This window comes from Xenopus tropicalis, chromosome 5 (genome assembly GCF_000004195.4).
Source record: "Xenopus tropicalis strain Nigerian chromosome 5, UCB_Xtro_10.0, whole genome shotgun sequence".
NCBI lineage: Eukaryota > Metazoa > Chordata > Amphibia > Anura > Pipidae > Xenopus > Xenopus tropicalis.
Genome location: NC_030681.2, coordinates 106,308,131 through 106,332,217, shown reverse-complemented (window position 1 = coordinate 106,332,217; position 24,087 = coordinate 106,308,131). Strand labels below are relative to the sequence as shown.

The following is a 24,087-nucleotide window of genomic DNA, read 5'->3' as shown; positions in this document are numbered from 1 at the left end:
TATCTAAATTGACCAACTGCCTCTCTGCTATATTCTCTTAAATGTCCTGTAGTTTTCTAAAAGCCGACTTTGACAAAACAGAACTTATTCTCACACATGCACCCTACCTCAATGTTGTCTATTACTGCAAACACCACAATTACAGCAGAAGCATGATTTTCATCCTTGGATTTTACATTTTCCTGGATTTGATGCCATTTTTTCATGGTCCTGAACAGTCAAGCTGCTTTGAAAATGTTATGTCTTTGAGTCATATTTAATTCCACACTCACCATTCCTCACATCCAATTCCCTGCAAAATCTTGCCAACTTTATTTTAAAGGAGAAGGAAAGGCTAAGTCACTGTGGGGTGCCAACATGTTAGGCCTCCTCAGTGATTTTAATTGCTTACCTTTTACCCTGGGCTGGTGCCCCTGTGAGAAGAAAATAACACCAGCCCAGGGTACCTGCGGCGAGTGTCTCCTCTTCCTTCTTCCGTCTTCGCGTGCTTGTGCTGCAGCTACCCACTGTTGGTGCAGTTTTCTGCTAACAGGAGCACCAGTACGGGGTAAAAGGAAAACGATTAAAGTCACTGGGGGTGCCTAACAGTTGGTACCCCCAGTGATTTTTACCTTTCCTTCTTATTTCAAGAAAATTCACCTTTCTTACCATTAACTTGCTTATCCTTTCTATAATCCATTCAAAATACAAAATCAAGACTGATCTTCCTCACCCATAAAACCACATTTGCTGCACCTCTGTGCAAGTCCCTGCTCTGGTTACCATGCATCAAAATTAAACTCCTGACCCTTACATACAAAGCTATGGGTAATAATAATCTACCTACCTGTGAAACACTTTTTCTATAGCCTGGATTGCAAATGTAAATAGCACTCCAGTCTATATAAGGATCTAGTCACCTCCATTTCAGTGTCACAGACATAACCAGTTCTCAGTTGGATGCTGATTTGACATGTGGGATCCCTCTGGTAACACTTTATTGGATACAGTGTTTTAGCTGTGGTAAATCAAGGGTGTTAATCCTCTGCCTGAGCAGACAAAGAGGGGCAGCAGTGGGTTTATTGTGCTACAGGGGCTCAATGGTGGCAGGGAGGCAACTAGAAGTTCAATACAGTAGGGATGCACCAAATTCACTTTTTTGGATTTGGCCAAACCCCTCAATCCTTCGTAAAGGATTCGGCCAAATACGTAACGGAATCCTAATTAGCATATGCCAATTTGAAAGTGTTAAAAGTTGCTGCACGTGCAGCACACGGTGAAGAATTTTCAACTTCCATGTTTACGTGACAAAAAGTCACGTGATTTTTAGGATTCGGTTGGGCCAGGAGTGTGGATTTGGTGCATCCCTACAATATAGAGCAAGGGGCTAAAGAGGCAGTTTTGCTATTCAAAGAGTTAGTCCTGTGTTTGGGTTGTAGGAGGGTGATATAAAATAGCAGCCATGGTATCTCAGCTACTCCTACTGCAAGGGCTGATAAAATTACAAAAAACATCTATATCTAGGATTTAGCTGTCTGTGTGGCTCTCTGCTAAAGGTCCTAAATATAGGCATTTTATCAGAGAGATGTGCCCAGACAGAAGCACATGCCTAGGGCGCAACATTGGGGGACTGGGCATGTACCTTTTCTGCTTTCCATAATTTTGGCCCATCTTGAAGGCCTGATGCTTTGAGCACAAGTTGTGCGCACAAGGGGTGGGGGAGATGAATGGTAGACAAGATAGAGTGGGGGCTTGCTTTGGGCCTCTACAACCTTAGGCCCAGCACTGGAATTGCCCAAGGAAGGAAGAGTTATGGGCACTCCTACACCTGCAATTTTTTTATTGCTTGTTTTGATGTGTACCAAATAAATGTTTAATGTTTGCAACTGCTATTACTTTGTTACTATGTTTGCTGATATAGAAACACTTTTTCCTCACAGGTACTGGTTGAGAGAAGGAGTGGTGGGATGGGTGGGTAAATTATGCTGCAGTGGTTTGCAAAGGAGGAATATTTAAAGTACAAGAGAGGGGACATTAGACCATCTGCAGTGGAGGTCCCCGAACTTTTTTACCCTTAAGCTACATTCAAATCTAAAAAAAAAGTTGGAGAGCAACACGAGCATTCAAAAAGAACCTGGTGTGCTAAATATGGGCCTGTTACTGTGTTGTAAGAAATTAATACTGCAAACACAAGTCATACTTTATTTTTTTTTATATATATATATATATATATATATATATATATATATATATATATATATATATATATAGTTTTTATTTAAAAAAAAAAAACAAAAAAACAATCCAGTATGGGTTGGTGTAACTGTAAACTGTCTCACATTGCAGTGCTCTTTGCATGGTAACCTTGCATATTCAAATATTGAGAGTATGGTGTTTAAAAGAATTTTTTCTTTGTGGGGGGAGAGCTTTTTCAAGTCTCACCCTGGGAGCTAAATACTCTTTATAATTGCTCTGCAGTTCTCTGTGCTGTTAATGACCTTTTTTGATCAGGCTACAACAGTTCAGAAAAACAAGACACTTTCTCACAGATTTAAAAACAATACATCCAAAATAGTTCCTCTGGGAGCATAGCTGGCAGAGGTGAATGACAAAGAAGCAAGCAGGAAAAGAAAATAGGCTGGCTTATTTTGCCAAGCACAGGGTGAAAACATAAAGCGGCTTTGTTCAGCTTTCACACAGTTATGAATGTGGGTGTCTGTCATTCCTCCTTCAATCAAGAGGATCAGCTTAGTACACAGGTAATAGGGTAATTCAGCCTTTAGCTGGAACTTTTACCAAGAGAAGTAGATGAAAGATTTAGCATTATTTAATATAAATTAAAAAAAAACCAGAAAGACATCTACTACAAATTCCAAGAATTAATCTATTTTTACTGCATAACAAAAACACTTAATACATTAAAGGACAAGAAAAGTACAATTTTGACATTTATCCATCTTAACAGGCACTTTAAAATGAATTGTACAATGTGTAACAATTGTAGCACTTTGGGCAAATTCCTCATACTTTAAATATATTTAATGTAGAACTGTTTAATTACAAAATCCCTTGTTAATAAAATGGATATTATATTTGTTATAAAATTATAGTATTAGCAAAACAAAATTGAATTTTATTTAACCCTTTTTACGTCAGGAATCCGATCTTGCTTTACCACGTTACCAGTAAACATGCAGTGTAAACTGGAAATATGAATTGTATGACTTCATAGCTGGCACCAAAAATGTATTTTCTACAGCAGTCAAATAGTTAAAGGCACCAAAACGGTCACAGATGTAAAAAAGCAGTAGTAATCTATAACATGGCAGTAGTAAGATAAAGAAGGCCAACTTATTACAGGAGTCATATTGAGATTGGGCACAAACTGGTGGTTGTTAAAAGGCAGAGAAGTATTGTTAATATCCTTAAAATAATTGACAGATTATAATGTGAACTGATCACAGTCAGATTCATCCCACCACCTAAACAGCTAAATGGGTCATAGATCCACTAGTAACTGTAGCCCTTCCAAACATGCAGTATTTCCCCATGTATGGACAACTGTAGTATTCACATAAGTGCACAAAATTCCCTGCACTGTGATTCAGTTAATTTAAACAGGGTCACTTTAAGGCACTGCTGGGTCCGGGCCCCATGCACTCCAACACTCCTAACAAACTTGTAGCAGAACTGTACCCACTTTTCTCCTATGGTATAAGGTTTTATAGTTATGGTACAGACATACAGACTGCTTCAAAACCCAAGCGTGGTAAAGACGAACAGCCTGACTAAATAAAATATTGTTAGTTCCTTTCATAATCGATACTAGAACTTAATTTGTTGTTTTTATCCTCTGCATGCTATTTTACATTTGTAATTGAGAGTAAAGCAAACACTTCATAAACAAAACTAAAATATAACAAGGTTTATTTATTATAGGCAAGTAAACTGCACCACTGTGGTTCCCCATAGCAACCATATTATATCTAATTTTATTTTTAAACTTGTTGCAGACTAATCAAAACAAATTGCTTAAATGTCATATGCTTGTCCCCTCCCCCTCTATGTTTGATTACAATTAAGTAGATTCATTTTTAAAGAATTCTGATTGCTACGAGCAACTGCATTTGTGTGGTCCTGACATCCTCATATCAGCCATCCATTCATATCAGGGTTGGCAGGTGCTATTTGATCAAAAAGAATTTAGAAGAAGTTTCCAGTCCAATCAGGGCTTCTAACTCTCAAAAGTCTCAAGAGACTGTGGCCCCTGCAAAAGTGCAAATTGCTACACTGCCACTGAATATATTCATAGAGCTTCTTTTTCTACAGGGGTTGCCTGATTCAAGCTCCAGAACTTCCTTTTTCAATTTAAGATTGCAAAATGCATGATTGTCAACAAGAGCAAAAGTTTAACATCCAGTGGTCCAGAATACTAAAGGACTTGTCTACTAATTTCTGGTCAAGAGTTTAAAAAGATAATGAATTAGTAATAATGCACAATCTGTGCTGCAGTAGCCACCTAGTTACAATATTACCAATATAAAAAGTGTTCATAAATCTTTTAGTAACTGTTTTATCAACCTCTCTAATACTTTCTATTACCTCTCTATAATCTAATGCAGGAGGCATATCTTGTACCACCCCACATAAAATGGTATTTTATGGTCTCATAAAATACCATTAATTTTAAGGAGAACTAAACTGAATATGGCTAGATATGCCTATTTTATATAATAAACTGACTGTACTTGCTTAAAGTTTCAGCATCTCTACAGTAGTAATGATATAGGTCTTTACAGTTGTCACATTAGCTTCCTTTATTGGATTCTGTTAGAATAGTCCGGGCTAATACATATTGAGAAACTAAGATTAGGGGTCATCACAAATTATCAAGCAGAAAATGAGATATGTCTGTCATATAAGATGATTCTACAGGGCTAATTATTCAATTTTGATGCAGCTGCCCTGGTTTCAGATCTGTCACTTAATGTGAATCTGAATGAATTTCTAATCAGACTTTTACTGTTACAGTTAAATACTATATATACAGTATATTTGGAGTGGGTCCCTAAGCTCAGTAACTTAAGCAGCACAGAGCATGTGCAGTGAATCAGCAGAAAAGAAGATGGGGAGTTACAGGGGCATCTGTCAAGGCACAGATCTGCCCTGCTAATGGGCAGTAGTTGTGTAGGCCTGGTACAAAAGCCGAAAACATTATGTACATTTCTGCACTATTTCTTTAGTTAGGATTTAGTTCTCCTTTAAGCACAGAATGGGGGACTATTTGCTTTCAGGATAAGTTCAACAACTACTGTTTGTTGACAAAACTTTGGTTCCCCAACTACAGGAGCTGCCACTCTATCTGACAGACAATTTTTTGGCATTCAATAGGGTACAGCTACATGCCACGAAATGTATGTATTTGGGAAGAGGTCAACAACTACTTTTTTTGCTGCAAAAAAAAAAAAAAAAAAAAGATATACTACTTGCAATACATCTGCCACCATTCCACAGTATTGAGAACTATTTAGAAACACATTGTGGCAAAGGGGAAAATTATATATCTAGGGGGTTTTAAGGGTTTAAGAGCTAGGTTATGCAGTCCATTTATCTTGCAATGCTTGCAGGGCCGGATTTAACTTGGTGGCGCCCCGAGGCCGCCCCCGCGAGTGCACATGCGCAATCGCGCGGCGCCCTCTCCCCCATGCGCATTCGTGCATTTAAACTCCCATACGGAGCAGTGGGGAGAGGTCCCGACTGCTCCGTATGGGAGACAAATTTAAAAATTCTGTTGCGGCGGGGCGGCACGCCGCCCCTAAACTTGTGCCGCCCTAGGCCCGGGCCTTTGTGGCCTTTCCACAAATCCGGGCCTGAATGCTTGGCACATGCCCAGCTACATATCTGACCAATGAAATTGTGGTATTCTATAGTACTATAGAGCTACATAGCAGCGTATTTGGGGCAGACACAGAAAATATACCACAACTTCAGTATAAATAGTATACTTTTAGAGCATTCAGTAGTACAACCTAAAGTCCTGTTACTGAAGCAAAAATTCTGACAGGCTGTGCCAAAGCAGAAAAAGTATTCATACTGCAGATACCTACGATTCCCACAAATATGGCTTTTCAGTGCAAACATTTACAGTTTCCAGTGTGTCTTGCTGTTGTAACATTCAGCTGCAAAGCTTACATACACAAATTATATAGTTATTCCACTTAAAGTATATATTATTATTTTCCATAATTTCTAATATCAGATTCTATTAACATTTCTGCAATGGTAAAGCTGTTAACATGGCTTTTTTTAAATTATATTTTTAAAAATACCCTAATTTTATTTAAATGCAAACATTCACCCACCATAATATACTTTCTTGACAAGAAGACAGGGTTAGATTCAATCTGAGATGAAAATGTTATCTTATGAAAACTTGTAACACATTGTAGCCTAAGGAAACCCGTGAGATGAGTTTATTTCCTTAAATTGAATCTAACCAATTAAGTGTGAACAGCCAGAATAAAGCATATGGTCTGTATTGCATCTTCAGCAAATAAGGCTATATTTATAAAGGTGTGTAAAAATAAATCTTTAGCTTAAAGCAGTGTGAAGTCACAAGTAATTATAAAGCTGTGTAATCAATGTTGGCAAAATGTGTATCAGGTTGTAAAGTTCTGGTGTTAAGAACAGTGATGTGAGTTTTAGGCATAAACATCTTACACAGCTTTATAAATATGGCCCACTGTGTGCCTGCTGTCTCCCTCTAGCAGGGTTCTCCTCATACATTCACATTCATGTACTAAAATTCCTTGTCCCCATTTGACCTTTGAGAGATGCTGTAAGTTGTGGTTCAGAAGAAGCTGGAAAAGTGCAGATTGGATGGTACCTTATAATAGGCTAAGTATTTAACCTTCATGAAGCAGGAACTTGAGAGGAAGAGAAATGGTTGGGCACTATATATTAGATTCTGAAAGAGAGACACTCCAATAAAAAAAAAAAACACAATAAGAAAAAGATTAAAACTGTGTCAGGAAATGTAAATCCAGTCTGCAATAGCAGTGGGAAGGTGAGACATAATCTGAAACTCTATCCACGAATAGGTGTCTGCGAGGGTATAGCGTGTGTATGGAAATTTAGATCTCAAGGCATCTGTTATGGCATTTAGAACATCAGTTGTTTCTTTTGTGCCACAACCAACAATGGACTTCATCCTGGTCACCTGATGCACGAGATGAGTCTTTCTATAATCAGCACGCACTAGGTCTGAGGCTTCCTCCCACATTTCTTCACCTCGTTTCTCAACGCCTTCCTTGGTGAAAAGCTCGGTGGCAGCAATAAAGTTTCCAGCTTCAATATTAATGACCTTTACACCCCATTGGTACATCTCTTGTCTCAGGCAACCTGTGAACGCTTCAACTCCAATTTTGGATATGCTGTAACAAGAGCGTGACGGCTTGCACATTCTTCCAAGTGTGCTTCCCACACAAACCACCCGCCCTTGAAAACAAAATCAGTGTTCAGAAAATACATATCTATCCAAACTCTCCCTTATAAATGTAACTTGTATATACAAACAGAAGCTCTCTTTTTTATTCTGTCTCTGCCCATATACTGTATATTACACTTCTTCTAATCCACAATTAGTGTTTAGTGTTGCACTCACTAAACTTGAATAGAAAATTCTGAAAACATACATAGTGTAATGTAACACCATTACAAACTGCACTTCTCAGGTTTTTGATCCCCATGATCCTGCTTCTTTAACTGTCATGGGTTTGAGCAGGGATGTCTAAATGGATGGCTTTCCAGGGGATTTTTATGTAACTCTACCACCCCCCCCCCATGAACAGTTTAATATAAGCTAGCCCTCAGTTATGGGGTTATGGGCCACCTTTATTTTTTTATGTCACATGAAAGGTTCAGATTTAATTTATCTATGGTTTAGAATGTCTGTTTGCTTTGCCTTTACCTCTTATCTTTTTACTGTCATTGATTTAGCCATAGGCATTCCAAACAGTAGTGCAGTAAATCATAATTTTAGATAAAAAAAAACTTATCTAAAATTCTTGCTGTAAAAGTAGATAGTGAAATATAAATAGTCACATATTTATCAGAAAATGTGTTTCTCCATGCAAGCATAAAAAGTGCAAATAATCTTTACAGTAGTACAGAAAAAACAACTTTCAAAATTGCAGTATTTTAACTACATATAAAAACAATGTGAAATAGGGTATGAACACTAAGGGGCTGATTTACTAACCCACGAATCCGACCCGAATTGGAAAAGTTCCGACTTGAAAACGAACATTTTGCGACTTTTTCGTATGTTTTGCGATTTTTTCGGATTCTGTACGAATTTTTCGTTACCAATACGATTTTTGCGTAAAAACGCGAGTTTTTCGTATCCATTACGAAAGTTGCGCATTTTTCGTAGCGTTAAAACTTACGCGAAAAGTTGCGCATTTTTCGTAGCGTTAAAACTTACGCAAAAAATGCGCAACTTTTCGCGTAAGTTTTAACGCTACGAAAAATGCGCAACTTTTTACGCAACTTTCGTAATGGATAGGAAAACTCGCGTTTTTACGCAAAAATCGTATTGGTAACGAAAAATTCGTAAAGAATCCGAAAAAATCACAAAACATACGAAAAAATCGCAAAATACCGATCATTACGAAAAAAACGCAATCGGACTCCATTCGACCCGTTCGTGGGTAAGTAAATCAGCCCCTTAGTATTTAATGTTCCACCTACCAGTGACAATTTTTTTTCCCCACTGAAAGCACAGGATAACATTTTGTGCAAAAAAAATGCTGCTAATGAGGACCATGCAACCAGCACCAGCAGAGAGGTCCTGGTGTGGGAGGCCATGTTTATTGATTCATGCGCTTAATGAGGAAGCCATCTAGCTTGCTTATTATGTGAATATGTATGAAATCATGCATGAGCAAACTGGGACACTAAACTTCATTTGAATGCTTGTGTTGAACATTGCTTGTATATTATATTATATATTATATTATAATTATATATATATATGATTGATAGATTCTCCTGATGCTGCAGTTTATCAGCCTGTGTATGGGGACCCCTGACGGGTCTCCCCAACTCTGGACAAAAATTGGCCAGGTGTTGGTCAGGCAGGTTTGATTTTTCCGTCAGATCAGAGACTGCATCAGCTCATTGATGCAGTCCTCACTCTGACAGCTACTATAGGCCTTAGGGCCAAACTATCAAATTAACCTGATATCGCCCAGTTTAAGGTGGGCATAATGGGAGAAAGATCCGCTTGTTTGGTGACATTGCAAAAGAGTGGATGTAAGGGCTCTGGCACACGGGGGAGATTAGTCGCCCGCGATTAACTCCCTGTTCGCGGGCGACTAATCTCCCCGAGTTGCCTACCCCTGCCATCCCACCGGCGAACATGTAAGTCGCCGGCGGGATGGCAGACGCGGCGGGGCGATTTGCGCGAAATCGCGCCGCCGCGTCTGCCATCCCGCCGGCGACTTACATGTTCGCCGGTGGGATGGCAGGGGTAGGCAACTCGGGGAGATTAGTCGCCCGCGAACAGGGAGTTAATCGCGGGCGACTAATCTCCCCCGTGTGCCAGAGCCCTTAACGTGTATGGCCACCTTAAGAATAGTGGACTCACCTTTAGCTTGACGGATAAGAGGCAAGAATGCTTTTGTTATTCTTACAGTTCCCCACAGATTAACATCCATAACCTCTTTATATTTATCCAAAGTTGTGAATTCCACATCTCCAAATGTAGAGATGCCAGCGTTGTTAACCACTCCCCACAAACCTGCATAGAAGAAAAGGAGACTCAGCTCCCGTAAAGACAGAAAAGTCTGAACAGCCACAAAATCTTAAAATTTTTTAAAAAGGCTATATTTATCTCAACTTAATTCAGTTGCAGTAAATATTACCCCATTCTCTAATGCAAATAAATATATTCATTTTCTTATTTGCCCATTAGTATACATGATTCTTCAGTATGAAAGGAAACCATGTACAGGTATAGGACCCATTATCCAGAATGCTCGGGACCATGGGTATTCCGGATAAGGGGTTTTTCCATAATTTGGATCTTCATACCTTAATTCTACTAAGAAATCAATAAAAAATTAATTAAACTCAATAGGATTATATTACATCCAGTAAGGATTAATTATATCTTAGTTGGGATCAAATACAAAGTACTGTTTTATTTTTACAGAGAAAAATGAAATCAATTTTAAAAATCTGAATTATTTGATTAAAATGGAGTCTATGGGAGACAGGTTTTCCGTAATTCGGAGCTTTCTGGATATCGGGTTTCCGGATATCGGGTTTCCGGATAACGGATCCCATACCTGTAGTAAGTGTCTGAGAACCATTTCACCCTTATTTGCAGGTAGTGTCACTTTTCTAGTATCCTACTTGGATTGTGGGACTTGAAGTCTCAGCCTAGATGTGTTTGCCTTCCAGTGACTTTCATTCCCCCCTTCCTTCACTTTACCTCCTAAATCTTTGAATTTGCATTAGCGGTTATATTCATAGTATTAGTTTGTGCTTAGAAACACTGGTGGAGAAAAGTCCAATGCACTTTAACCTGTCAGTGTGGCTGATATTGGACCTAAAATGCATACTTTCATCTTTCTGCACCAAGATCCGCCTGTGTGCACCTATCAGTTCACAGACAACAAAAAGTGGCAGCTAATGCATTGGCCTTTTCTTTGCCTGTGTGTGCCATTAGCCTAACTCAGGGATCCCCAACCTTTTTTTACCTGTGAGCAACATTTCAATGAAAAAAGGGTGGGGAGCAACACAAGCACAAAATCTTTCCAAGTAGGTGACCAATAAGGACTTAGATTGGTCAATTAGTAGCCCAATGTGGACTGGCAGACTACTAGAGGTACTGTTTAGCAGTACAGATGGCCTTTATGCCTCCGAAACATGCCTCCAAATAAGAAATTCAAAAATGGGCACCAACTTTGAGGCCACTGGGAGCAACATCAAAGGGGTTGGGGAGCAACATGTTGCTCAGGAGCCACTGGTTGGGGATCACTGGCCTAACTGCTCATTTCCTTATCCCTTTGGCAGTCGCAATAGCAAACATGAATTAAGCTTGTCTGCCAGATGGAGTACAGATATATATCTTAATAAGTTCAGTTTATGCCTTGATCTTCTCACTTCTTCATGGTACATACTGCAGAATGCATGTATGTTTCAATATTCCTACCTGCTGCCATCTAGTTGTTGTTCATAAGGGTTCTACAGTTCACTGACAGTTAATAGAGGTGCAGATATAATACTGTTCCTGTAATTCCTTAACAGAAATATTAGGAAGTGCAGTATGCCTTTGTAAAATTCCTGGGGGACACTGTATTTACTGTAGAGCATTTACCTTTTTCTGGATTCTCTTGATGCTGTTTGACAAACTCAACTGCTTTGGCAACCTCTTCCTCATTGCAGACATTCAGTTGGAAAACATGCATGCGATCAGACTGCATTCCTTGTAGCTCTTCGGCTCCATTTCCATTTTTATCCTGTAAGCACACAAAGCTGCTGAAATTTAATGAGCTTAAACTCTGTGCCAGGAAGGGTGCATTTCACATTTTAGTTTAACAACAGTACATAACGCGGCTGTGACCTACACAATTTGGTCAGTTTATTAGTGCAGTTGGGGTTAAGCTATGTATTAGTGCTCTAAAGTAAACTTGCCTCTGTTCCTCCTAGGTTTATAGTTTATTTGTAAATTACCAACATTTTCCATAGCACTTACACACACTGGGAGAAAAAAAACACTGCAAAAACTGAACCAATCCAAGACAGACAGTGCCAAAGTTCCCTGCCCACTGTGAACTTACAGCCTGAGACAGGACTGCAATGATCTTCGCAGATCTGACAAAATCCTGAAGAGCAGAATCCCTCAAAGGCAGGAGCAATTACAGACACACAAGGATGGTGCTCTCTGGGATATTCAGGGCACAAATAGAAGAGTTGAACAAGGAAATTCCTAGGGAGAGCCTAAGAGCATTTTGCGGACTCAAAAGGTTAATCTGCATCAGCCTTTTCATTAACAATCCTGCAGTCTGACAATAATTCACTTCAGTATTTTTCTTTTTATTGCCAGGTCACCAAGCAGGGTGTCCTTTGCCCACTTAGGAGCAGTAAGTTAAATCAGGATTACTGGATGACTATTACACAGTCCAGTATTCAGATCACATGGCAGGATTGTTGGTTGCCAATCAATAGCACAGCCAATGCAGCCGTCAACTGATGATGTTTTCCACATGGCCAAATTAATAATACCTGAATGATGACCTGATCAGATATAATAGTGCAAGGCAGTCAGCTGAAAAAAAGAGGCCAAAGGAGCAGGCAAGATCTCCAAATACCTACTTTTAACAAACACCCAGCAAATACTGTAAATCCTAATTTATGCAAGTGCTTTGCCAAAGCAAATCCAAATCCAGTATCACAGCCTGTGATCAGCACCTCCTTTCCCTCGACCTGGAGAGCAGAGCAAGGCATCTGATTAGTAAACTCCCCTAGAGAACAAGCACAGGGTTATTGGTACAGCGACACAGGCAAGAATCAGAGGAGACAAATGAATCATAGAGAACACTGAAAGCAATATTCCTTAAGCCTATATCACTTGAGAATCTCTGAGCTTCATGCCTGCAAATATGCATTTTCAGGCTGAGCAATGACCTGCCAGGCAGCTTCCATTGTTGTTATCTGGCATTTTGGCACAGAGATATTTCAACTTTTAGCTATAGGTATCCATTTGAGAGCTGAACACCTACTGTTATGGCACTAGGAACTGTGCCTTAACTATAACAGAAAAAAATATATATAAAAATATATAGGTCACATAAGCAAGTAACATTCAATGAAACTGTAACTGGAAAGACAACCATGGAGTGATGGTGTAGCTACTAAGGTATTTCATTCAGCTGTGTAGTATATTACAAAAACTTCAGTGATTTGTTTAAGGGAGAACATTAATACACTAGCAAGTGTATGAAATGCTTTACCTGGTGTAAACAAGAAACTTTCTGTAGATAATCCTGCCTACCTGTCTCCATGCAGAGTCAATTTTTTTGTATAGCTCTAAATTATCATTGATCTGTGCTCCCTTTGCTTAGATGATGTACTAGAGCCAACGGTCTTAACAAACTTAGCTCTGACATTATTATTTCAGGAACAGTACAAGATTTTCCAGTGATTAAAATCTGAAAGTTCCCTGTTTCCTTGCGATGAAGTTTCTATTCATTATCTTGCAAAACACAGTAGTTTCCCTTAAGCGCAAAAGAAACCTATTCATATCATGCGAATATACATGCGATAGAAACGTCTACTAATGCGCTTATTTAACAGCCCCCATAGCAGTGCAGCAGTTACCGAATAAGCAGGGATAAATTATGCATCTTGCACATCTTGGTACTGTTACCAGCCTCCCGATATACTATTACCAGCCCAATATACTGTTACATTATTCTTCCCTACCAGATGCACATATGTATCTTTATGCAGACTGATACATACATAGCCCCCTGAAAGAGCGCTACATCTCCTGTTACTGATATTACAGCACAGTAGGACTGAGCAATGTTACTCACTGGCAGACTGCCCCTGGGTATAGCTGGCATGGCAAGCCACAGCACAAACACCACGTACAGCAGCACAATGCCATGTGTCACACTGTCACTGGGGAACCCCAAAATCCTGAAGATGAGCTTTAGCGCCTCCGGGAGTGCGAAGCCAAGAGCTAGGGTGAGGCCGAGGGATAGGAGCACCAGCAGCACCGCCCTGGCACAGGTAACACGGAACCCCATGACTGCGCTCTCCCTTAGCACTGCGTTACTGCTGCCCCTGATATACAGTGGGGGAGGGGCCAGGAGCTTCTCTTCACTTCCGAGGCAGCAGCGTCCCGCCTCTTCCAGGCTTCGTTCAGCCACTGTGAGCTGTCAAGGGCAGGCGGGAGCTGCACGGTGCTTTCTGGTAGGCATTCATGCGTTAACCCTGTTAGTGTGATCCATCGCTGCTCTGTGTGCATCCCTCATAGGCATGTGGCGCTGACTTACATGATAGCAAACCCAGCCTGTAGCGCTAGTAGTGTGCGCTATGTGCATGCTGATCTCTTCCAGTAGAACTGGATCTGCCTGTGACATATGGGGAAAGGCTGCTGACTGGGCTCCACTGACTTGTTGCTTAACTGTACAGTCATTATCCCGCCTGTGGGAGACTCATGCATGCACTGAATGCGAAAGGACACCATCTTTATCTTCTTTCATTTACTCTTTCCCCCTCTTATATTTATGTTCCCCCATAAAAATCCTATACCGTCCCATACAAGCTGTGAAGTTTCCCTGTGACAAACTGGCGAGCTTTCATTCAACCTTTTGCTAAATATGCCCTTTGCTCTGTTATATTTCAACCTCATACTGCATACAGTCTAGTAAATCACATCGCTTCAGAATTTTCCATATTTGGACTGGTTATTACACCTTATGATTAGTATATGCATTATTTTAGTTAACAAAAACATTAGCCATAGTCTAATTCCATTACTTATTTATGTAAAGGACATGAGGTTTATAAAAAAATTATTGCACCCAAGAGATCACCCTTGAACTAATCTCTTCAACTTTTTAAAATAAAATCAGTGGTTTGGTTTCCAAAAACTGCTGAACTTGGTTCTTTCTGTTTGTAGGTGTCAAGGTGAATCGACAGAAGTCATGCTGTGCGCAGGGACAGTTATGGCAAGCTGCCATCTCCCAGTGAGAGCATGTGCAAACCATTTCAGGTATGTTATCAGAACACATGACTATGGGCTACATACACCATATAGACATGCAGAGGTCAGTGCTGTGTAATAAGCAGTTGCTTAGTTATTCAATTTACCTTCTGCTGAAGGGCTAGAGGAGAATATAATGGTGTGTTACAAAGAAGCCTGTGAATCTCTTTTGCAGGCTGGGTGTCCATAAAAAAAAAAACCTATGGACGGTTGAACTCAGTTCTCAAATTTCCGTTGGACAGCACTGCCCTGCATAACTTGCCTTGGCTGCTACAGGGATAACACACACACACATACATACATACATTTATACATACATACACATTATATTAGGTCTGCACCGAGACTGAAAATAGGCTAATGCATTTCAAGTACACCAAGGCCCAAACAACCCCCTACCAAACCACTAAATAGTGACTGTCTATAGCATCTTTTAGCAGCCCCGCTGGCATTTGCCAGAATCCACAGCTTGCCATTCTGGGCCTTACATCACACTGCAAAATAAGTATTTGATGTCAGCAGATAAATCTTTTTATTAAGTAGTACAGGTATGGGACCAGTTATCCAGAATGCTCGGGACCTTGGGTTTTCTGGATAAGGGGTCTTTCCATAATTCTGATCTCCTACCTTAAGTCTGCTAATAAAATTATTTAAGCAGTAATTAAACCCAATAGGATTGTTTTGGCTCCAATAAGGATGAATAATATCTTCTTTGGGATCAAGTACAAGCTACTGTTTTATTTTTAGAGAGGAAAAGGAAATCAATTTTAAAAATGTGAATTATTTCTTTATAATGGATTCTATGGGAGATGGCCTTTCCGTAGTTCGGAACTTTCTGGATAATGGGTTTGTGGATAAGAGGTCCAATACCTATAGTATTTGAAGAAAATCATCAGATTTTCAATAAGGCATGTTTGTCAAAGAAGCTTTGTCACAAAAGTGGCCATAATATAATCTTGTCACCAGTGGGAGGACTCCGCAGCCTACCAATAAGTAAGATCATATAATCGTGCATATCATGCACACAGCTTGTTTTTTTATGCAATTCCCAGTCAAAATTAATGTTTTAGAGAGAAACGAGCTGGCAGACATACATGGTTTACAAAGATAAACTTTGCCCTAGCCTGGCATCTCAAAGCAATTGAGCATACAGTGTAAGGTTTTATTTGTCTTTTTGTGTCAATAACTTTGTAACATAAAAAAGTTGAAATCAAGTTTACCTCAAAAGAGACTCCCTCACTACAATGCCTTTGAGAAGTTAATAATCATAGTAGGCTCTAACTAAAATAACATCTAATACCAAGTCACCTGGTTGATCTTGGTGTGAAATTCTGTCCTGTTTAGTTTTATATCTCGCCCCCCCCCCCCTAAATAAAATGTTCCACTAATATGGTATATACTGAATCTCCATTCCGCATAATATAAAATACCTATTTGTATCCAAACTGTATGGACTTAATACAGTATGTGTATAAATGCTCAGAAAATACAGTTTTTCCAGAAAAGACAGTAGTGTTCATAATTAGTGGTATTTTGGGAACCTTTGCCTCCAGGTTTATGCCGAAATGGTCCTTTCCTCTCCAATCAGCAGTTGGAAAACGTCCCTTTGCAAGCCACACAGCTGAGGTATGTAATGACACTAATGTTCATATTTAAAAATAAAATTCCACGCTAACCCCCAATTTGAAGTATATACTAATTATGTTATTTTGAGCAGGATAGTAAAGCTGTACTTGTCACAGGATGCGATTCTGGATTTGGATTTTCTTTGGCCAAGCATCTGCACAACAAAGGATTCATCGTTTATGCAGGATGTCTGTTTAAGGTAATATATGACTGGAATCAGTGCAAACTTGTTTCAAATGCTCCAGTCTTGAATGGGGTTTAAAGAGTTGACTAGATCATTAGTGTTTAACATTTAGACTTGCTACTTACCTCCATCCAAGGTTTGTTGGGCCAGCAACTAACTTACTTTAAAGTTAGGCTGTGAAAAAGAAAAGTGATCAGTGTTTTACTAGAAGCCAATATGCATGCAAAAATGCACTCTACTCCAGATACTTAAAGGAATAAAGCACTTGCAAATTACGCTGTTACACAATTTCTACTCAAGGTGATAAATATGTAAGAATAAAATGTACTTAACTCTTCCCAGGAGCTTAACTAAGGTCAGCAGGTGCTGTCATAGTATAGGCAAGACTAAAATGTATGTTTGGGGGCCAAGCAAAACAAGTGGTATTGATAGCTTGCCACTGTGGTGTGGAAACTATTTTGTCTGCTCACATTCACTTTTAAGGCTCCACTCTAAGATTTTTTTATTTATTTTTTTTAAAGGGGTCATTTACAATGCAAAATACAGTGTTCAGGAGGGAAAAAATATGCAATTGCCTGCTATTTTTTGCACTTTGCAAACTTTCGCATTAGGGAGGCACGTGACATAGCTCACATTGGGGCTCTTTCTTACCAAATACCCTAAGGCTAGTGGTAAGGACTGAGCTTTGATTAAGGGTGAAGACACAAGGAGCTACTAGTAGCAGCTACTTGTCTTGGCTAATAAAATAGACAATGCTGATTATTTACTGCTAATTGTCTCTACATGTGTTTTTAGCAGAGGCAGTTCTCAGTACTCTCTATGGCAAGGTATATTCTGGAGTTAAGAAGCTGTGAAAAAGTAGCTGCTGTAGTAGCTCAGTGTGTCTTCACCCTAACCCCCTGATGCTTCTCTCTGCACCAATGCTGTATTTTTCATCCAGAGCTCAATGCAGAGAGCAGCAATCCTCAGTGCTACGTTAGTACGTAAGAAGGGGCGTGCTACTTGGCTGATTCCACACAGGGCTGATTCTTGGCCTGCAGAAAAACACTTACTGAGAATCAGCCTCCTACCTTGCCTGCACCCAGAAGCATTGTGTCTGCCTGGGTGCAGGCACACATGGCATATATTGGCTTGAAATGTGAACTCATGTCTTTTTGCCAATATCTGCCACATGTGCCTTCATCCAGGCGGACACAAGGCTTTTTTTTGCATATTTTTCAAAATCATTAACATTTCTCAGTTTCAACATTTGATATATTGTCTTTGCAGTTAAATATAGTGTTTAAATGATTTGCAAATCATCCCATTATCTTTTTATTTGCATTTTACACAGTGTCTCAAACATTTTGGAAATGGGGATTGTATATCGTTTCTCACATGATCATATACTGAATACAAGCACAGCTCAGGTTTCTTGCTGTATGCAATGTTTGATTGCACTTCAAAGCATTGTTTCCTACACAGGACAAAGGGGAAGCCGGGGTGAAGGAGCTGGACAGTATGAAGAGTGACAGAATGAGGACAATTCAGCTAAATGTTGTAAAGCAGGATGAAGTGGATAGGACTGTAGAAATCATAAGGGAAAATCTTACGAATCCTGAAAAGGGTAAGAGTCTTCCCAGTAGATAAACTTAAGTACAAATGTTGTTTACAGTTATGGATGTAAATAAGTGATCTGCATAAAGCAAGAGGCTGACAATCATTGCACAGGGGTCCGTCCCAGTCAAGCCATTCTTTATTTTGGCTAAAGATTTACATTAATACAAGCATCACTTTTTAGTTCTTTTAATTATGGAACGTGTCGGCAATGGAACATGGGGTGATTGCCAGTGATTTGCCATCTTCAAAATTTTCATCTCACAATTGCGCCTTCTTTTACCTGAATAATGGGCTAGACCTGCAGGTCAGGCAGTTACCATTCGGAAACGCATGCTCCAAGGATCTGAATGATGCATATTATCATGCTGATTGAGTGTCCTGGCTCCAGAGTGCTCGCTCAGTATGCATAGGAGTGTGATCCACCATCACCTCCCTCACTGAGAGTTGGGTCCTGGTGTGAAGCAGGGATGGGGGTTTTACATTTTTAGATATGTACCTTGCGACTGGCTGTGCATCTGGTGTCTTGGACTGTTCTCATGTTATGTCTCCCACAGTGACTCCTAGGGGCTGATTTACTAATCCATGAATCTGAATCCCGAATGGGAAAAATTCGGATTGAAAACGAACATTTTGCGACTTTTTCGTAAATTGTTGCAACTTTTTCGTAGACGTTACGACTTGCGCGAATTGTCACGACTTTTTCGTAGCCGTTACGACTTGCTCGTATATTGTCGCAACTTTTTCGTATTGAGCGCTCGTAAACAGCGGGCAAACCTTTGCGACTTTGCATGATTTTGGAAGCCTCCCATAGGACTCAATGGCACTCTGCAGCTCCAACCTGGCCCAAGGAAAGTCACGATACTGAAGCTTGAATGAATCCGAAACTTTCGTACTCGGCACGACGGCTACGAAAAAGTTGTGACAAGTCGTAATGGCTACGAAAAAGTCGCGACAATTTACGAGCAAGTCGTAATGGCTACGAAAAAATCGCAAAAATGGACGTTCGTGGATTAGTAAATATGCCCCCTAGTGTCCTGAAAGATTGATATTATTTTGCTCTGATTAAAGCAAAAATGTGTTATTTTGTTCTGCATTTTTTTAAATTCAGGTTTGTGGGGTGTTGTTAACAATGCTGGAATCTCTACATTTGGAGAAGTGGAATTTACCAGCATGGAGACATACAAAGAGGTTGCTGAGGTTAACCTGTGGGGTACAGTCCGTGTTACCAAAGCTTGTCTCCCTCTTATTCGAAGGGCCAAAGGTAGGCTCAGTATTGGATGCATTTTTCTTTGTGAATTGTTATTTATTTACAGCTTTCATCAGTGTGTGCGTATGTGCAGATAATCATTACCTTTCCGGTAAATAATTACTGTAAAGCCTGTTGATTTTACTCTAAAGAAGATGCTATGGATTCTCCATCTGTGCACTTACTGTTACTACTATCACCCAACTCCCATGCTTTGCAGAACTTCAGTGGGAGCATGATGGGGTCTGTGGTTCTGTTCTAGCAGTTGAGCCTTATGCTGCCTAGGTAACAGTTTTTATTTTTTTTAATCTGTTTCACTACTAGGTGTTTAGCAATTTTTGTTCACCGATTATGAATTACCCACTGACAGACATGTCACCAATGTTTCTCTGGCACAGTGTTTTTGTCATCAGACTGGGACTCGGCCTGAGTAAAAAAATATAATTTTGAGGAGTAAAATATATCTTGAATTAAATTCAAATATTTTATTTTAACAGTTAAGAAAAAGTTCTCCTTCCCATAAGATGCAAATTTGTCCTAAAATTTCAATAAATAGTGAGGGGCTTTATAAAATATGGCTCTCCAGTCCAGCTCAGGTAGTATCAAGGAAGATAACAGGTAACCCCAAGCTAAAGCCACGAGATACTTTCATGGAACCTTTACCTCCCCCCCTGTAAGTTTATCCAAAAATGTCCTTATATATCATTTAACCCTTAGCACTTGTCTTCTCAGGCCGTGTTGTGAATATCAGCAGTATGTTGGGTCGTATGGCCAACCCAGCTCGCTCCCCCTATTGCATCACCAAATTTGGTGTAGAAGCTTTCTCTGACTGCCTTCGCTATGAGATGCATCCCCTTGGAGTAAAGGTCAGTGTGGTGGAGCCAGGGAATTTTATTGCTGGCACCAGCCTATACAGCCCAGAGAAAATTAAGGCTATTGGTGACAAGATGTGGGCGGACCTTCCTGAAGTCATAAAGAATGATTATGGCAAAAAGTATTTTGATGAAAAAATAGCCACAATGAACACTTACTGCAATAGTGGATCAACAGATACCTCTGAAGTTATTGATGCTATCACTCATGCCCTTACTGCTTCCACACCCTACACACGGTATCACCCCATGGATTACTATTGGTGGCTTCGAATGCAGATCATGACACACATGCCTGGTGCCATATCTGACAAGATTTACATTCATTAGTGTGCCTTGATACTTTATTGGTCCAAATGCAGCCAGAATACAATAAAATGTTGCCCTCTTGGCTACCTGTTTCATGTTATTAATCACCAAATAAAAAAAAAATGAACCCTGTCAGAAAGATGTACTGCTATGTATCTCTCCCTGACTAACAAGCTGTGAATGTAAAATTCTGCAATACAGCATTACTGCAAGGATAAGCTTTAAACCATGGCTTCCTTCAGCTATATGCCTCAAGTCCTACCTCAACTCTCTGATGTTGGTCTCAATTTAAAGGGAAGAAAATGATGAAAAAAAATTTGATCATGAAATTGTAAAGCAATAAACTTGTTAGTAGTAATCTCAACTCAATCTCACAAGCAAGTGGGCAGAATGTAGCACAACAAAGTATAAGACCCCCTGACAAAAACCAGCATTTTTCATTGCCTAAGAGGACTGGAACTGCTACTAGCACCATTGCACTGTGGTCATAAATTGCCCACAGTAACTGTAGGGTTAAAAGGCTAGTTGCAGAATGAATATATACTTATTGCGATGATTAGAGAGAGATTGTAGAATGATATAGAGAGAAATGATGGTGGTGGTAATGAGAACATTCATTTCAGCTAGTGGGGTGTATTGCTAGTAACATCCATGTTTATTTCCACAAGCTGTGCGAGAATGCCAGGTTACTGTATGTTTCCATTCCAGTCCTCACTCACCATTCCATATTACTGATTACACTAAAGACTAATGAGAATAATGTTTTGAAACACGTTGCCCGGTAGTGCGCGCACAGCTTACTAGGAGATTGATACATTCACAAAATCTATAGACCTACCGGTCTATAGATTTTGTGAATGTATCAATCTCCTAGTAAGCTGTGCGCGCACTACTAGTTAGTTTGTATCCACTGCATATGGCTAAACATTGGGGTTCACATCAGACATTATATTAGTCATGCACTGGGTTAGGTACCAGGAACCTAAAGAATAACCAAGTGGTTAGGGAACATGGCAGGGTAACAGATTCTGTTGTTGTGCAACAACTGCTGCAGCCAGTTGGTTTATTTGGATCTTTAGTGGAACTGCTTGCAGATATATCAAGGGCAAGGTGGCATAGGTCCTTGAAACAAATGCATTGAGAAAGGAAACACAAGCCCTTGTATCATCTTTCATTAAAGCTCCAAATAAATAAACAGGCTGCAGAAACTCTTGTACATTTTCACCACTGTGTACAGTTCCTTTGTTCCATTTATGTACAAAGCTTTCACAGTGTGTCATTGTGCTTAGTGACATTCTCACTCCAGTAAATGCCTCTGGTCAAATCTGCACCAGTGCTGTTACCCATGGGAACCAATTAAAAATGAGCTGGATTTGAGTCTAAACTCAGCAATTTAGGTACAAATTTCTAGGTGTTAGTCAACCCCAATCTAGACCCACAATGGGCTCTTCTCAACCAAATCTGGCTCCATGTAGTCCTACCTTCTTCAGATACATGAATAATACAGTCTGGGAGGCCAGGTTATCCTTATCTGTTATGTAGCTTCAGTCACCTTAAGAAATCTACCTTCATTCAGTTATAATGGTTTCTTATAATTGCACATATTGGACCCATATTGCACTTTATTAGATGTATGAATGTTTTCAAGGGGACCTATTCACTTTTTTAGTGCCTGGATATGCTAATTAGGAAAATCCTCTGCACCCAGTTGCACTGTATATGAGTGGGCACAGCAAGATGGTCTTAGTGCTGTAGCTGCCCATATGTACAGAATGTCCCTGCTACCCTTTATATGTCTGTATCAATGCACTTAATATATTCTCATTATTCTCTAAAAAAAAATATAGATGCAGCACTACTCTCCTTTTAAGAAGCTACACTACTATGCTGGAGAAAATATTGATTTCTGGGTTAAAAAAAACAAAAAAAACAAACGGAGGCAAAGATTAGGAAAATAGGAAATGCTGCACCAATAAGTAATTAAGCCCCACTCTCATCAGACACGAATTACACTTGTTCTAAAGCTGCTAAAAAACAACATGTTTTGGGACCAAAATACATTTCTCAAATGTGTATTTATTGCACACATTTATAACTGCTAGATTATTATGTTTTATATATATATACAATGTAGCAAAGGCTAGCACTCACAGGACTTAAATAAGAGGAAAGTTCCTGTGAGGAACTGAAATGTCTGTTCAATAAAAACCATGTAAGGATCATGTCTTGTGAGACTTTTTGATTTTGATTTTTTCTTTTTTTCTCAATACACTTATTTAAGTCCTGTGAGTGCTAGCCTTTGCTACATTGTATTTTGCTATTTTGATTGCAGTAGCACCCAGGCATTGGCCCCTTGCTAGGTGGTGTGCTACCTCTAGTGGAATTATATATATATATATACAGTATATATATATATATATATATATATATATAAATAAAAACTCTCTTTATCCCTCCACTTTTACTTAAAGAATTGGTCTCTTCTATTGTTAAAGTGCATCCTTAGAGTCCATATTAAATCTTATCTTTAATATATTGCGCAATGAAAAAACTCCCAAAAGTCTATTTTTAGAAACCTAAACAATGTAATTCAGGATAATCTTTCTGTCCAAAAGCTCAGTTATAAGCTTAACTTAAATCTACAGAATAGAAAGATATGTATCCTCAAAATAAATTGTGGGTAATTATGAAATAAGAAGATATATTTTATTGTTGGGTTATTCTACTAATGTCATAAATGCTATGTTTTCTTTATCTCTTTAAATGCATTGGAAGCTGTGGATGAGTCTTGCTATGTACACCATCACTTTTAACATAAAATAGGTTTGTAATTAAAGGCTATATGTATTGTCTAACTGTGCCTAATTTACATTGACACTTATTTTTTGTGCCATGCATGTAAGGGAGATCTATCAGTATGAAATAATATATTTAACTACTAATTATATTTCAACTTCTAACCATATTTAGGCATATTCATTTACAAATACTTACAAAAGGCAATAAATATAAGATGTTACTGTTCAAATAATCCTAAGATCTTAATATTTTATACATTTCTATTGTCTTTATCTTTAGCTGTATTGGAAAAAAATAAACGGAAATTAAGTTATCCATATGGTTCAGTGTGGTTAATATGAGTAAATGTTACACAACTTAACTTGCACAAGCAGAAGGGAAAATGCAATGCTGAATGGTAGAGGTACAGACAGCAGGGTGTGTTGTGTATTAATTATGCTACTGATAACATCCTGTACAGTCAGTAAGATACACCCTTGTTGCTTGCCAGCATTAGCTGCTCTTCTATCTTCTGTTGGTAACTTCAGATGTTTTCCCTGTTCACATGCAGCTTGTGCATTTATGCATACACCAAGTGGCTAGCTGAGATGAGATAAGGGTGAAGACACATGGAGCTACTAGCAGCAGATACTTGTCAGCTACAGCTACAGAAATAGACAATGCCGATCATTTACCGATAACCATCTGT

The 24,087-nt window shown here is 39.2% G+C and overlaps 2 protein-coding genes across 3 annotated transcripts; one reads left to right on the top strand and one right to left on the bottom strand.

Annotated features, from left to right (window-relative positions):
• Positions 1-6,002: 6,002 nt before the first annotated feature.
• LOC100497276 (D-beta-hydroxybutyrate dehydrogenase, mitochondrial) lies at positions 6,003-13,927 on the bottom strand. Of its 2 annotated transcripts, XM_002937842.4 has the most exons (5): positions 13,587-13,927; positions 12,364-12,474; positions 11,366-11,507; positions 9,629-9,781; positions 6,003-7,476 (listed from the first exon to the last, which is right to left on the bottom strand). In XM_002937842.4, exons 1-5 carry the CDS (start codon positions 13,800-13,802, stop codon positions 7,007-7,009), a joined length of 1,092 nt encoding a protein of 363 aa, XP_002937888.2. In that variant the 5' UTR covers positions 13,803-13,927; the 3' UTR covers positions 6,003-7,006. The 2 variants fall into 2 exon arrangements, with proteins under 2 accessions (XP_002937888.2, XP_004914424.2); XM_004914367.3 differs by lacking the exon at positions 12,364-12,474 and having other exon boundaries at positions 13,587-13,872.
• Positions 13,881-23,712, top strand: bdh1 (3-hydroxybutyrate dehydrogenase 1). The gene is made up of 7 exons (XM_002937832.4): positions 13,881-13,968; positions 14,681-14,773; positions 16,318-16,390; positions 16,482-16,589; positions 18,039-18,180; positions 19,282-19,434; positions 20,152-23,712. Exons 2-7 carry the CDS (start codon positions 14,706-14,708, stop codon positions 20,619-20,621), a joined length of 1,014 nt encoding a protein of 337 aa, XP_002937878.1. The 5' UTR covers positions 13,881-13,968; positions 14,681-14,705; the 3' UTR covers positions 20,622-23,712.
• Positions 23,713-24,087: the final 375 nt, after the last annotated feature.